This window comes from Manihot esculenta, chromosome 16 (assembly GCF_001659605.2).
Source record: "Manihot esculenta cultivar AM560-2 chromosome 16, M.esculenta_v8, whole genome shotgun sequence".
Lineage (NCBI taxonomy): Eukaryota > Viridiplantae > Streptophyta > Magnoliopsida > Malpighiales > Euphorbiaceae > Manihot > Manihot esculenta.
Window position 1 is genome coordinate 25,158,654 of NC_035176.2, and position 15,358 is coordinate 25,174,011.

At 37.3% G+C, this 15,358-nt stretch overlaps 2 protein-coding genes across 3 annotated transcripts in view; both read right to left on the minus strand.

The window, feature by feature from the left end:
- Positions 1-10,950, minus strand: part of LOC110603898 (dnaJ homolog subfamily C GRV2) — a 35,412-nt gene extending 24,462 nt beyond the window's left edge. Inside the window, exons 1-2 of one of the 2 annotated variants that reach the window (XM_021741891.2) lie at positions 10,130-10,950; positions 8,989-9,222 (exon numbers count right to left, since the gene is read on the minus strand). In XM_021741891.2, the coding sequence (XP_021597583.1) occupies positions 8,989-9,222; positions 10,130-10,564 (669 nt within the window). In that variant the 5' untranslated portion in view covers positions 10,565-10,950. Of the gene's footprint in view, positions 1-2,080; positions 2,191-8,988; positions 9,223-10,129 lie in introns of those variants that run through there. The other variant, XM_021741893.2, reaches the window with a different exon arrangement.
- Positions 10,951-11,461: 511 nt separating this feature from the next.
- LOC110603398 lies at positions 11,462-15,087 on the minus strand. Its single transcript, XM_021741111.2, has 4 exons — positions 13,895-15,087; positions 12,885-13,106; positions 12,567-12,658; positions 11,462-12,352 (listed from the first exon to the last, which is right to left on the minus strand). The coding sequence occupies exons 1-4, from the start codon at positions 14,999-15,001 to the stop codon at positions 11,674-11,676; spliced, it is 2,100 nt and encodes a 699-aa protein (XP_021596803.1). The 5' UTR covers positions 15,002-15,087; the 3' UTR covers positions 11,462-11,673.
- Between the last annotated feature and the right edge of the window lie 271 nt (positions 15,088-15,358).

Genomic DNA, 15,358 nt, shown 5'->3' on the forward strand with positions numbered 1-15,358 from the left:
TTATCATAAAGCTTGATTTTAGGGATTATTTTTCCTTTTACATTATGACTCTTTGTTGACCAATGTAAATAGAGGGATTCAATTATTGTTTGGATAGATTTTTGGAAGTCTAGTTATGTTTGATTATAGAGATTTTATTTCCTACCTTTGTTGTAGATATTCCTAATTAAATATGTTGTAAATATTCCTAATTAGGTTAATTCTGTGTATAAATATCCAAATCTTGTAAAGATCGGTTGGAATATAATAAAAAATTCCACCAAAATTCTCCATAGTATCTGTAGGAGTAATATTTATTGTACATATTACAATAGAGATTACAACATATTTATACATAAAAAACCTTATCTAGAAAGGAAAGAGAATCCTTTATCAAGCCTATGATCATGCAATCCCTAAGATTAAACAATTAACACATCTATCAATATTTACTTCCTATAACACTCCGCCTTAAGTTGGAGCATATATGTTGATCATGCCCAACTTGTTACATATATAATCAACTCGAGTCCTATTTAGAGTTTTAGCAAAGATATCTCCTAATTGTTCTCCAGTTCTGATATGTCTTGTTGAGATTATCTTTTGTTGAACCTTTTCACGAATAAAATGACAGTCAATCTCGATATGTTTGGTCCTCTTATAAAATACTGGATTAGAGGCAATATGGATAGCTGCTTGATTATCACACCACAACTTAGCAGGTACCGAATTTGTAAACCCAACCTCTTCCAACAGTTGCCGCACCCATAAGACTTTACATACGGCTTGTGTCATGGCTCGATATTTAGATTCAGCACTAAAATGAGAGACCACATTTTGCTTTTTACTTTTCTATGAGATCAAGTTACCTCCCAAAAAAATATAATATCTAGTGGTTGACCTCCTATCAACTTTCAAACCTGCTCAATCAGTATTGGAAAAACATTTAATTTTTGAGTGCCCATGGTTACCATAGAAGAGACCACGTCCTCGAACCCCTTTCAAGTAGCAAAGAATCTATCCCATAGTATCCTACGAGCAACAGTAAGAGAGTCATAAACTGACTCACCACACTCACAAAATATGCAATATCAGGATGAGTCACCGTCAAATAATTTAAACTTGCCAACTAATCTTCTATACATTTTAGGATCTGCAAATAGCTCAGTGTCTTCTGTGGTAAGTTGAAGATTAGGGATCATTGGTGCACTGCAAGACTTAGCACTCAATTTTCCTGTTTCCGTCAACAAATCAAGAATATATTTTTCTTAGATAAGAAAATGTCTTTTTTACACAGCATAACTTCAATGCCCAAAAAATATTTCAAGAAGCCAAAATCCTTTGTACGAAACTGTGTTTTGAGAAATTCTTTTAGAGATGTAAAACAGCATCACTTCCTGTGATAACAATATCATATATATATACTACAAGCAAAATTACTCCACTATTAGAATTTCTATAAAACACTGAGTGACCACACTTACTCATCTTCATTTCAAACTGTTGGATCACCTCACTAAACCTGTCAAGCCATGCCCAAGGACTCTGTTTCAAGCCATAGAGGGATTTTCAAAGTCTACAAACCTTGTCTAACTCCCCCTGAGCAACAAAACCAGATGGTTGCTCAATATAAACTTCCTCCTCAAGGTCACCATGGAGAAAAGTATTTCTAATCTCCAATTTATGCAAAGGCCAACTATGTGTAGCTGCCAAGGAAATAAACAATCGAAAAGATGCGAGTTTGGCAACTGGAGAGCATGTATCAGAATAGTCAACTCCATAAGTTTAAGCATAACATTTGGCTACTAAAAGGGCTTTGAGGCGAGCACAGATTCACCAGGATTTACTTTCACCACAAATACTCATTTACACCCAATAGCGCACTTTCTTGGGGGCAAGGACACCAACTCCCAAGTACCATTAGCGTCTAGGGCCATTATTTCTTCTTCTATCGCAGCATGCCAACCAGGATAGAATAAAGTCTCAATAATAGTTTTAAAAACTGAAATAGAATCTAAAGCAGTGGCAAAATAATGAGAAGAAGAAGATAATTGACTATAAGAAACAAAAGACGAAATAGGATGAGTGCAAGTACGTTTACCTTTGCAAAGAGTAATGGCAAGATCCAAGTCAGATGGTGAAGGATTGGTGGGAGCAAGGTCTGCCGACGGCAAATCCTGTAATGGAGCGGAGTCAGAGTCCTCAAGGCATCTGAAATAAACATGAAAAATGGAAGGACGATCTGGCATATGAGCGAAAGGTGCAGGAAGATTCTAAGGATGAGATAAAGAGCGGACAATGTATACTAAGAGGTCATCTTCATCTTCCTCCCTCTGTGTCATAAACAAATGATGGTGGAAAGAATGGAGTGGACTCAAAAAATGTTACCGATTAAGATCAGGAGAAAAACAACGATACCCTTTTTGAAGTTGAGAGTAGCCAAGAAAGACACATTTGAGTGATTTGTGATCCAATTTGTGGACGAACATCACGAATAAAACAAATACAACCAAAGATACGTGGTTCAATAGGAAATAAAAATTTAGTTGAAAACAAAATATTATAAGGGATATCACCATGAAGAACAGAGGAGGGCATGTGATTGATAAAAAAATAAGCAGTGGACACAGTATCAGCCTAAAAATATTTAGACTTTCATTTGAAATAAGAGAGCTCTAGCTATTTTAAGAAGATGTCGATTTTTTCGTTCGGTAACCCCATCCTGTGAAAGAGTGTCTACATAGGAAGACTAATGAAGAATTTCTTTTTGTAACAAATAAGATTGAAATTTCCTATAAAGATATTCTTTGATGTTATCACTTTGCAATATTCGAATAGAAACATTGTATTGAGTTTGGATTTTAGTATAGAAAGAACAAAAAATAGAGAATAATTCTGAATGACTCTTCATTAATGTTAGAGTGTGAAAATAATTTGTATATAATTATAGGAGATTACATAATCATAGGCTAATTGATTGATAGAGGATTATTAGGGGTTGCCTTAACAAGGCCTTATAATCTATATATATACCCACTTACTTCAATGGAAAAATATATACTGAAATTACCCAATTATTTCTTATCTTGTTACATGGTATCAGAGCCATTCTCGTAGAGATTTATTTTTTTTTTCCTCTCTCGTCAAGTTTTAAATTTTTGAAGACGTAGGGCTCCTGTTCTTTTGTGTTACCCATCTAGGGTAATATTTGTCTCTCACCGTCCACCTAAGGAGGACGCCGAAATTGCCTTGCAGCCCCCTTGTCAGATCTGTGGTTCGTTTGCCGTTTGAGTGCTAGGTGGAGGCGTTTTTTTACTGTTCACTGGATTAGATTTTGTTATCTTTCTTTAATTCGTTTGAAGGTATAGGAGTATAGAGTTTTAGTTGAAATGGTTTTTGACAGTAAGACTTTTATTATTAAAATTATCCCAACGTCTTCAGTAGCGACTGAGATAGGTAAAACGTGTCTTATTTCCTCTTCATATAAATGGGTCATTGATTCTAGTGCCACGGATCACATGACAGGTAATCATCATATTTTTGCTAGCTTTCGATCTCATAAAGCACATTCTCCTATTATTATAGCTTATGGGTCAACCTATAATGTTGAGGGTTCTGGGGCTGTTAAACCTACTCCTTCTATTACGCTATCATTTATGTTAAGTTTACCTAATCTTATCTTTAATTTAATCTCTATGAGTAAACTTACCAAAGACCTAAATTGTTGTGTTTCTTTTTTTCCTAAACATTGTCTTATTCAGGATCTTGTGACGAAGCTGATTATTGGTAAAGGACATGTATCTAGGGTCTCTACATTTTGGATGCATGGGTACCTCAGTCTGTTGCTTGCTCCAGTGTCGTGTCTCCATTTGAAGCACATTGTCAGTTAGGACACCATTCTTTACCGGTTTTGAAGAAGTTATGCCCTCAATTTCATGAGGTATCTTTACTGGAATGTGAGTCATGTCATTTTGCAAAACATCATCGAACCTCTTTAAGTCCTAGAGTCAATAAACGAGCTGATTCTGCTTTTGAATTAGTTCATTCAGATGTTTGGGGCCTATGTCCGGTTGGATCTAAGACTGGATTCAGATATTTTATTACTTTTGTGGATGATTACTCTAGAAAGACTTGGATTTATTTTATGAAGCATCGTTCAGAAGTGTTTTCTCATTTGTCTGCCTTTTGTGCTGAAATTAAGACTCAATTTAATTTTTCTGCGAAAATTTTGCGGAGCAACAATGCTAAAGAATATATGTCAGAATCATTCAAGTTTATATGACTCAACATGGTATTCTTCACCAATCATCATGTGTTGATGCACCCGCTCAAAATGGGGTAGCTGAAAGGAAGAATCGATATCTCCTTGAGACTGCTAGAGCTTTGTTGTTTCAAATGCAAGTTCCTAAGCAATTTTGGGTTGATGTTGTCTCTACTGTATGCTTTCTCATTAATCGCATGCCCTCCGCAGTACTAAACGTTAATACTCCTTATAGTGTCCTCTTTCCTAAGAAGCTATTATTTCCTCTCGAACGACGATTGTTTGGCAGTACTTGCTATGTTCGGCATATCAAACCTCATGTGACTAAACTTGATCCTAAAGCTTTGAAGTATGTTTTTTTTGGGATATTCTCGCCTTCAGAAAGGGTATCGGTGTTACTCTCCAGACCTTAACAAATATCTGGTCTCAACAGATAGTCTTTTCCAAGCAAGTTCCCTTTTGTCCTGTTGCACAAACCTCTCCTGATCAAGAGGAGGATGATGAGTGGCTCATCTATAGAATCATATCTGATGGTGGGACCTCTTCGAGTATGCCTTCTGCTGTACAATCTGATGGTAACATTCCTCCTAATACTCGACCTCCAGTTTACTCTCGAAGACAGTACCTGATGATACATGTCCTGCACCAGAATCTTCTTCGCTATCAGATCCACCACTGAGTCACCTTGACCTCCCCATTTGTCTTCGTAAAGGTAAACAATAGTGTAAATCTATCTATTCTGTTGCTAACTTTCTGTCTTATGATCACCTGTCTCCTTCTTCTACCTCCTTAATTGTCTCTCTAGATTTCATTTCTTTGCCTAAGACAGTTAAAGAGGCCTTGGCTCATTCTGGATGGCGTGATGCAATATTTGAGGAGATCAAGGCTTTAGATGAAAATCATGCTTGGGAATTAGTTGATTTACCCTATGGCAAGAAGGTTGTGGGCTATAAATGGGTTTTTGCCATCAAAGTCAATCCAGATGGCTCCATAGCAAGGCTTAAGGCTCGTCTTGTCGCTAAAGATTATGCCCAAACCTATGGCGTTGACTATTCTGACACTTTTTCTCCTGTGGTAAAAATGACCTCAGTTTGCTTGTTTATCTCCCTAGCTGCTATATGGAGCAACCACCAGGGTTTGTTGCTTAGGGGGATTATGGGAAAGTCTGTCAGTTGAAGAAATCTTTGTATGGTTTGAAGCATAGTCCCCGTGCATGGTTTGGCAAGTTCATTGAAGTTGTTCAAAATTTTGGGTTGAAAAAAAGCAAGTGTGACCATTCAGTCTTCTATAGAAATTCAGATACTGGTATTATTCTCCTTGTTGTATATGTTGATGATATTGTCATTACAGGGAATGATAGTACAGGGATCTCTTCTCTTAAAAACTACTTGCATGCAAGTTTTTATACCAAAGACTTGGGTCAGTTTAAGTATTTCTTAGGAGTCGAAGTCTTAAGGAGTAAAAGGAGAATTTTCCTGTCTCAAATGAAGTACGTCCTTGACTCACTTGCAGAAACTGGGAAGATGAGAGCTAAACCATGTAGCACACTAATGATTCTTAATATATGTCTTACAAAAGATGACAGAGACCCTTATGATGATCCAGAGAGGTACAAGAGGTTGGTTAGAAAGCTGAACTACCTTATGGTGATGACTAGGGGTGAGCAGTATTCGGTTTAGACCGAAATAACCGACCGAACCGATTAATTTCGAAAATTTGGTTCAGTTTTATTTTTTTTTCAGTTCGGTTCGGTTTGAAATTTTTAAAAAATCGGTAATTTCGGTTCGGTTCGGTTTTAGACGTAAAAATTTCGATTAGACCGAACCGAACCGAAATCACCTATACTACATCGTTTTAATAGTTTCCTATTCCCTATTTCCCTTCCCTTCCCTTCCCTGCCCTAAATCTAAAACAAATTTCTATCTCTCCGTGCGTGCCGCCAGTGCTCCTGCTCCATCTCTCATCTCTGTGCTCATCTCTGTGCTCTGCTCCATCTCTCATCTCTATGCTCTGCTCCATCTCTCATCTCGCCGTGAGATTCTCGCGCCTGTGCCTCCACTCTCCTCTCGACTGAACTGATTCACCATCGGCGTCGGTCGTTGCTCTCTATTGGCTCTCCACGTGTCGTCGGGCAGTCGGCAATTTGGTCGTGCTTATTCCACAGCCCTCAGTCCTCTCCGAGTCTCTGTGTCGCGCTTCCAGCCATTCACAGTTGAACTTGAGTAAATTGTAAAAGGTAAGTAAATATTTGTGATTTGCTGTTGATTGTTGAATTTGTGTACGTTTGATTGCTGAATTTGTGTGTTGAATTTGTGTGCTGTTGATTGTTGAAGTTGTGTGCTCTTGATTGTATCGGTTTAACCGATCGAACCGACCGAACCGAACCGAACCGAACCAAATCGGTTTGATTCGGTTCGGTTCGGTTTATGTAAAATACTGCAATTCGGTTTTCGGTTACTTCGGTTCGGTTCGGTTTTGAACCGAACTGACCGAATGCTCACCCCTAGTGATGACTCGGCCAGATATTGCTTTTGCAGTAAGTGTTGTAAGCCAGTTCATGTCTGCACCTACGGTGAAACATTGGGCCGCTCTAGAACAAATTCTATGTTATCTAAAAGGGACTCCTGGACTCGGTATACTCTATAGAGATGATGGGCATACTGCACTTGAGTGTTTTTCTGATGCTGACTGGGCGGGAACTAAAAGTGATAGAAGGTCGACTATAGGCTACTGTGTATTTGTTGGAGGAAACCTAGTGTCTTGAAAAAGTAAGAAGCAAAATGTGGTATCCAGATCCAGTGCCGAGTCAGAATATAGGGCCATGGCTCAATCGACTTATGAGATTCTGTGGATAAATCATCTACTGAAGGAAGTTGGTATGGATGTTGCATCACCCGCGAAACTTTTGTATGATAATCAAGCTGTTCTTCACATTGCTTCCAATCCAGTATACCATAAACGGACTAAGCATATTGAAGTTGACTGTCATTTCATTCGTGAGAAGATTCAAGAAAATTTAATCTCCACTAGTTATGTGAAGACAGGAGAGCAATTGGGTGATCTATTCGCTAAAGCTTTAAATGGGCCTCGAATAGAATATTTTTCTAACAAGTTGGGCATGATAAATATCTATGATCCAACTTGAGGGGGAGTGTTATAAGTTATAGGAAGTAAATATGTTAATATAGGAAGTAAATATTGATAGATGGTTGAGTTACTTAATCTTAAGGATTGTATAATCATAGGCTTGATTTTCCTTCTTGTTTAGATATCGTCTCTCATGTATAAATAGGTTGTAATCTCTATTGTGAAATACAACAAAATATTATCTCTCTACAGTTCTCAAAAAGATACAATGAAAGGTGATCTCAATAGGGCATGTCGAAATCGGGGAACAATTAGGGGATATCTTCACTAAAACTCTAAATGGGACTCAAATTGATTACATATGTAACAAATTAGGCATGATTAACGTCTTTACTCCAACTTGAGAAGGAGTGTTATAAGAAGTAAATATGTATAGATATTTTTTATAAGGGAGATTTACAATTTAGTCCTTGGATATTGACATTATTAACAAGTCAGTTCCTGCATTTTCAGAAACCTATTAAAATGTTCTTATCTTTTCTCTCCGTCAACAAAACAGTCATTTCGTCTATTTCTGCCATTAAAAATATAGTAAAAGACCAAATTACCCCCCTTCTCTTCCTCCTCCTCCTCCTCCTCCTCCTTCATTGATTCTTCCTCCTTCTTCTGCTTCTTCTTATGCTTCTGCTTCTACTTCTTCTTCTGCTTCTTCTTCTTCTGCTTCTGCTTCTTCTGCTTCTTCTTCTTCTTCTTCTTCTTCTTCTTCTCCTTCTCCTTCTTCTTCTTCTTCTTCTTCTTTCTTCTGTTTCTTCTTCTTCTTCTCCTTCATCATCATCTTCTTCTTTTTTTTCTTCTTTTTTGAGGAGGAGGAGGAGGGACTATTTCGTTGATGGAGAGAAACGATAAGGACGTTTTAATAGATGTGAGAAAAAATAGGGACTATTTCATTGATGAAAAGAAACGATAAGGACGTTTTAATAGATATGAGAAAAAATAAGGACGTTTTAATAGATTTCTGAAAATATAGGGAGGAACTATTTTGTTGACGGAAAGAAACGATGGGGAGGGACTATTTCGATGATGGAAAAAACGATAAAGACATTTTAATAGATATGAGAAAAGATAGGGACTATTTCATTGACGAAAAGAAACGATAAGGACTTTTTAATAGATATAAAAAAAGATACGAATGTTTTAATAGATTTTTGAAAATGTAAAGACTGACTTGTTGATAATAACAATATCCAAGGACTAAATTAGGGATTTTATTTGAGGGCAAAATTGAATTTTAAAAATTTTCTCTTTCATCCTTTATCTATTTTTAACGGAAAAGAGGACGGAATGACTACTTTGTTGACGGAGAGAAAAGATAAGGACATTTTAATAGATTTCTGAAAATACAGAGACTGAATTGTTAATAATGGCAATATCCAGATACTAAATTGTAAATATCTATTTTTATAAATTAGCTTGATCATAGGGCTTGATTTTGGGGATTATTTTTCCTTTTTTTATTATGACTCTTGTATACAAGTATATAACATCTCATCAAATGATACACACAATACATATAATTGTTTCATCTTGCAACATAAACAAATAGTTTCCAATATATATCAGCACAAAATTATGGAATGAATTATTGAAGAAGCAATTCTTACCAAGTTTGAGATGATTGTCGAATTGGTGGTATCCGAAGCAGCTTGGAAAGCTTTAGACTTTCTTCCGTACAAAGGGCAAAGAACAAATCCTCCATAATCGCTTGCTTTCTTTCCATAAGCATCAGAAAGGGTAATGACGGCAGGGGAATTCATGTCTCTAAAATCCAAGCACCAGCGTGGATCCCCAGTTTTTAACTCGACCAGTTCAACACCAACATAAGTAACTTTCAGTTTCTGTACAATTAAGCAATTACATATAAGTATTCTGAAGAAGGTTACTAGTACGATATCATAACAACCAACTCCTATGTAGAAGTAAGAAAAGGTGATACAAAATAGTCCATATATGTAGTAACCTTTCAACAAGGTTTTGTTTTTTTCTAATCTTTGAACTAATTGATTAAATTAGGTATTATAAGTACTGCTACTGCAATTGGAGAGGAAGGGTGGACATGGTATGACATAAGGCAAATGGTTAAAAGAAGACTTTGCAACCCTAGATCTCTCTGATGTGATAGCTCTAAATAAAGAAAAAATTCCTTGAATAAATGACAGAATTAAAACAAATACAAATAAACTAAAAAAATAAGCATAACAAGTTTTTTTTTTTTTTCTAATGATGCAGCTAGCTGATAATAACTTGGAATTAATTGAGTATAAGGCTCACAATAGTATTAGTCCTGTGATTTGCAAGTAGCACGCGATTCATAAAAGTTCTTGGAAATCATGAGTAGACCTTTTGATTTTAGAAGAAAATATGGGGTTTTGTATGATTGTTCCCTTGTAGAGGGAATGAAGAAAATATGCCGAGTTAGTGAAAAAATGAAGTACCAAGAATAAAGATTCATGAAGAAGATAACTGACCATCCAGACAAATTTGATGATTGTTATACTACTGAATCCTACTCTTAAAAGTAACATCTCTACGATGTAGGTCAGTCGGAAAATTTTTAATTCCAGATACACCATGTGTACTCATTAACGAGAAAAAAAAACTTAAAACAAAGAAGTGCAAGGACAGACACGTCACGAAAGTAAAAAAAAAAAAAAAAAAAAAAACAGACCATTTCAAAGAAAGTGTAATACTTAACAAGTTACATTGTACACTAAGACTGCAACTGAAATCGAAGAGGGCACTTACAAAAGGAACCCACTCGCCATTCCTTCTCCTAAGATGCATCACCGGGAACTCCGCCACAGCACTTATCCTATCCCATCGTATTCTATGCAACTCAGTAAGAAGACTAGCCCTATACCCGGACGAAAACTTAATCGCCTTAAATTTACCTTTCCCATCAGTCCTAAGACTCAAATTAAACTCATTCGAATTCTCATCACGTCCAAGAATCGGAGAGGCACCTTCAAAATCTCTTCCGACATCGTAAGAATTGGTGACATTGAGCGTATTAGGGTCCAAAGTAATGATCAAAACATTAGAAATACACAGAATCCGCTTGTATCGACCACGCCAGGAGTGTTTGACGACCAGGTAGCGGGCAAGGTACTCAGACTCTTCCTGAAGGGGAGAAGCAGAATTGGCAGAAGAAGAAGAAGATAGATTATTAGAAGGTTCCATTGGAGGACGAGATTGATCAGGTTCGTGGCGGGTCACGGATTGCGGCGGGTGTTGTTCTAGGTAGTGAAGGGTATGGGTGGGAGCGGCATTGTTGGAGCGGATAGAGAACCGATGTCCCACGCCTGGTTGGGGGGACCTCGACTGATTCGCACCCAGTTTTCCGCCGTGACTAGAGATTCGCCACTCGGATTGGATCGATCGCAGGAGAAGCCTGGGGCTAATCGAATTGACATGAAAATTTAGTAAATTAAGAAAATTAAGGATCTCGAGGGAAGGATTGGATATTAATGTTAATATCAATATCGAAGAGAAAGGATTCGTTATAGAGGAAGAGGAATTTGGTGCTTCAGCAACCTCACTGTCAGGCGGGAGTACGAAAAAGGGTTTGCGTCACCAGTTGGTTAGTTTTCGTCAGTTATTTTGTGATGACCTGGCACGTTTGGATATAATTAAATAGATTAATTATATTTAGTTTCTAAATTTTAATATAATTAATAAATAATTTTTTTTATTTTTAAAATTACATATTTAAATTATTAAATAATATCTTTTTTTTTTCGTATGTTCTAGTTAATTGTTATAAATTTTTGACTATATAATTTAATTAATTCATTATATAATTTTAGTTTATTTTATCTAAATAGATTATATATAATTAATTAAATTCATTATAATTTATATAATTTATATAATTTTAGTTTATTTTATCTAAATAGACTATATATATGTATAATCTTCCAATATATTTCTATGATAATAGAATTTATATTAATAAAATATAAATTAATAAAATCAAAATTATAAGTTGTTGTATGAAATGAAAATGTCTAATTTACCCATGTAATTACAAAATATTAAAATAAACATAAAGTTCCCATTCAAATTTAACCAAAAATATGGAGACTAATTTTTTTTTGTAAATTAGACTGAATTCTTACAAATTTCTTAATTTAAAACAGTGAAATAAATAAACCAACAAAAATGTGCAAAACAATCATTTTGAGAAGCATATTTTTGTTTAAGTAAATTTAAACAAGGGAATTCCTCAAAATGAAGTGTTAAAAAAAAATCAAAATTCAAATATCTCGTTCTCCCCATGTATATAATTATCAAGATGAAGCAACTTGGGAGCAGTTATCAAAAGTTGTTCCAACATGCTGAATGACAAATCCATAAATCTTGCGCTTGAGCTTCTCAATCTTTTCAGCAAGAAGCTTATCCCCCTTTGACACCACGCCGTCCAGCCAATCATTCACTCTCTTCAACTGCGACAAGATACCTGCAATGGAGCTGAAGTTCAGAGGCAGTGGTTTACTCCCATCAATGCTACACTCCCCTAATGCCCGAAAACCTGCATCCAGAGACTCCTCAACAAACTTTATAAACCACATTTGCATTTCAGATTGCAACTTCATTGCAAGTTCTACTGTTTCCTTCATTCCATGGTTCCTTGTCCAAACTCCAACTGTGGGATCAGATGCCGTTGATGAACTAGCTTTTACAGATTGTCTTTTGGACAAACTCTTTGGCAGAGTGGTTGGAGGATCGTTATTCTTGTTGTTCAACAGGGAAACAATCTCAAGATCGGTAGCTAAAGCAGCTTCAACCCATAGAGAAGCAGATTTTGATTGTTCAGTTGGGATGCCAGCATGATCAGAAGAGTGGCTCGCTGCAACTGATTCAGCAATTGCTGTATATTTTACAACATCATCGTAAACTGAAAAAAATTTATCTATGCTTGGTAAAGGATTTCCAGCCTTTGATACAGAAGCCAGTTCTGAAAAAACGCTGCAACAAAAAGTAGGGAGAAATAATTATGCTCAATTGTACCTTCAGGGATGTTATGAATAAATTAATCGTTTAACCGTCATATCTGATGTTTTGTTCATGTTTGGAAATGGGGGCTAAAACATTAGTCATTTCATGCAACCACAACATTCACTTGTGAGTGTGTGTGTGTGCGCGCGCGCGCGTGAGAGAGAGAGAGAGAGATCCAGCATACCTTAAACTCCTTACAAGAGACTCAGTAGCAATGGCCTCCTCCAATGCTTCAGCTGCAGCAGTAGTAGCAAGAGTCCTCCGTTGCATTGCCTCCTGCATTTCATAAAAAAGTGAAAAAAACTGCCTCATGTAACAAAATAAATACGATCTTGTCTCTCATTTTCTATTGACTCCTCCACAAGGTAATCATCCTTCCTAAGGTTGCCTTAGTGTAGGTGATTCAATAAGTATGAGGCTACTGCGAATTGAAGCTAAACCTAAAACAAAATTTCTACTTCAGTATCAGAAGAATTAGTTCCATAAAAATTTCCATTTTCACCTTCCCAAGTCTTGCAAGTTCTGCAGAGACTTTATCCAATGGAACGCTACCATCAGTCCATTTCTTCTCATGCATAGTGAATCCTAGAGCTGCACAAGTTGGCTTCTCTTTGTCCGAACAATCTTCTGGTGAAACACACTTTAGTGCCTCATTGCTAGAGGAATCATCATCCTGATTAGAATGTCGACTGTTTGCATCACTTAGACGCCTAGAAAGGGCAGCCTGAAACAGCAAGGGGAAGATGAGATTTCAAAGTAAAATATTTAGGGAGCGTCATTCCAACTCTATGCTACAAGGGGAACAGACAACAGAACAGATCATAACAAATAAAACGAAGATGAAGGTAGTTAGATGAAATGAAATAACACAAAGACCAAAGTATTTAAATGAAAAGGTGTAAGGTATGTGGACTTCAACCTAACAAAGACTGATTCAGAAACTGTATTATTTGAGTGGAAAGCAGAAGCCGCATACGTGTAATCTGGCTCAAAGTTTTGTTCCTATTGAACTAGAATTCATTGGTTTTGTTGGCATAATTAGTGTTTGAAACTTTATACTCAATCTAAATAGTTTCTAATTATTTTGCATCTAATTGGAATTATTGAAGGGAGTTACTCCAGGTTGGGACTTACTCTTCGCCACAAAATTGCATATGACTAAAGCCAGATAAACCCCCCTTGATGATAGGAAGAACATCAGTTAGTCACAAGTATTGGAGGAAAGCACTAAAAAGGCCACCTTTTTAGTCATGAATTTGAGTTACAATTGAAAAACATCCAACTTCCATGTCGTGAAGTCAGAATTTCCGTCGTTTATTACTGAATTTTTCTAGAGACTCAACAAACCCTAATTGAATCAACCCCAATAATGAAAATTTAGAAACAGAATTCAGAAAGTAGGAACTAGTTAAAAAAATTCGAGAAAAGAAAATTATCCAGAAATTCTCTTGGTAGATAAGCTTGTTAAAGACCTATGCCTTACAAAACAACCCAATGCACGAAAGAATTTACCTGAGTCCTCAAAATTGCTTGCAGATCCGGTTTTTTCTTCAAATCACCCTTTTCTTTGTGCTCCACTGGTGTCTCATCCCAGCCCTTCCTACTACTCTTTGCAGATCCAACAAGGGCCTCTGAAACTTTTGAAATCCCAGCAACAATTGTAGCAATCTTCTTCTTGCCAGCAGAATCTGCCACAGCAGGCGACACCTTCACTCCTGACAGCCTCCTTCCAGGAGAGAGCGAAGCCCTTCGAGCATTAGGAGAGGCCTGCTTCCTACTTGGTGATGGTTGTCTATACCTTGATGGAACTATAATAGCTGGCTCCCTGGCCGCCTTCCTGTTTTCCTCCCGTGCTGCTACCAAGCTCGGAACCATACATTTCGAGGGCACTGGGGAAGCTGATCTCTTCGCTTTTCCTGCAGGGGAGGGATCCCTTTCCATAACAGCCACATTTTTCTTACCTGCAGACACCGATCTCTTTGCTCCTGCTGGCGAAGAAAATCTCTGAGGCACCTTATCTGGTCCTTTATTTTCCTCCGAATTGGCGTCATTTCCAGCCATCATGTTATCTCGCCGTGCAAGAGGTTGCCTTGTTTTACTGCTCTTTTCAATTTTACTATCACTCTTCACTTCCTTATTTTCGTTTCGCGGCATGTCCTCGCATTTCTTGTTCGCCAAATACACCGCAATCGGATCCACGGAGTACTCCGTATTGTCCACAGGTTGAATCACAAAATCTTTCTTTGAAGCTGAAATACGAGCAATCAGCGGCTCTGGGGTCCCTACGAAGGGATGGCGGCCGGCGATAGGACGGATGCCGCAAACCCTGGGGACAGGAGAGTCGAATTCAAAGCGTTCGACATAAACGAATTGGCCAAGCTGGAGGCGATTGGAGAGAATGAGGTCAGTGTCGCGTTCTGAGAGGGAAACGTACGTGGAGTTGAGAGAATCAGAAAGCTGCACGTAGAAGCCATGGTTAGGCCAGAGATCGGATCCAGCGAGGGCGGGGACTATGCCGATGACTTGGAGGAGAGCAAAGCGGTGTTCCCCGGTGACACGAGTGGTTGTGTTCATGGACTGAAGGAGCTTGAGGAGGATTCCTTGAGTGAGAGAAGCCATTGTGAGAGAGAGAGAGAGAGAGAGAGAGAGAAAGAGAGAGAGAGAGAGATGATGGAGTTTCTTTGTTGTATTCGGAGATGTGGAAGATTAAAGAATACGAGGAGAAGCGAGCCTTTAGCCGTTACAATTCAAATTCAAAAGCCCGCTAATATTTTAGTTTGAATTCGGGTGGGGACAAAGGGACAGCTTAACTCTGGAAAATTTATTGTTACCGCTGATGAAGGTAACTCTGAAATCTATTCACCTTACCATACCCAGCTGAATCAAACCATAACATAATTTATTTGAAATTGGTTATTCCATTTAAAATATATGAGTGTTGAAATTAAAATCAAAATTACATAAATATCATATTCC

Coding starts and splice junctions, on each gene's coding strand:
- LOC110603398 (XM_021741111.2), bottom strand. CDS start 15,001: ATGGCTTCTCTCACTCAAGGAATCCTCCTCAAGCTCCTTCAGTCCATG. Junction 12,659..12,884: donor AACTTGCAAGACTTGGGAAG/GTGAAAATGGAA, acceptor TATGAAATGCAG/GAGGCAATGCAACGGAGGAC. Junction 12,353..12,566: donor TCTCTTGTAAGGAGTTTAAG/GTATGCTGGATC, acceptor TTTTTGTTGCAG/CGTTTTTTCAGAACTGGCTT.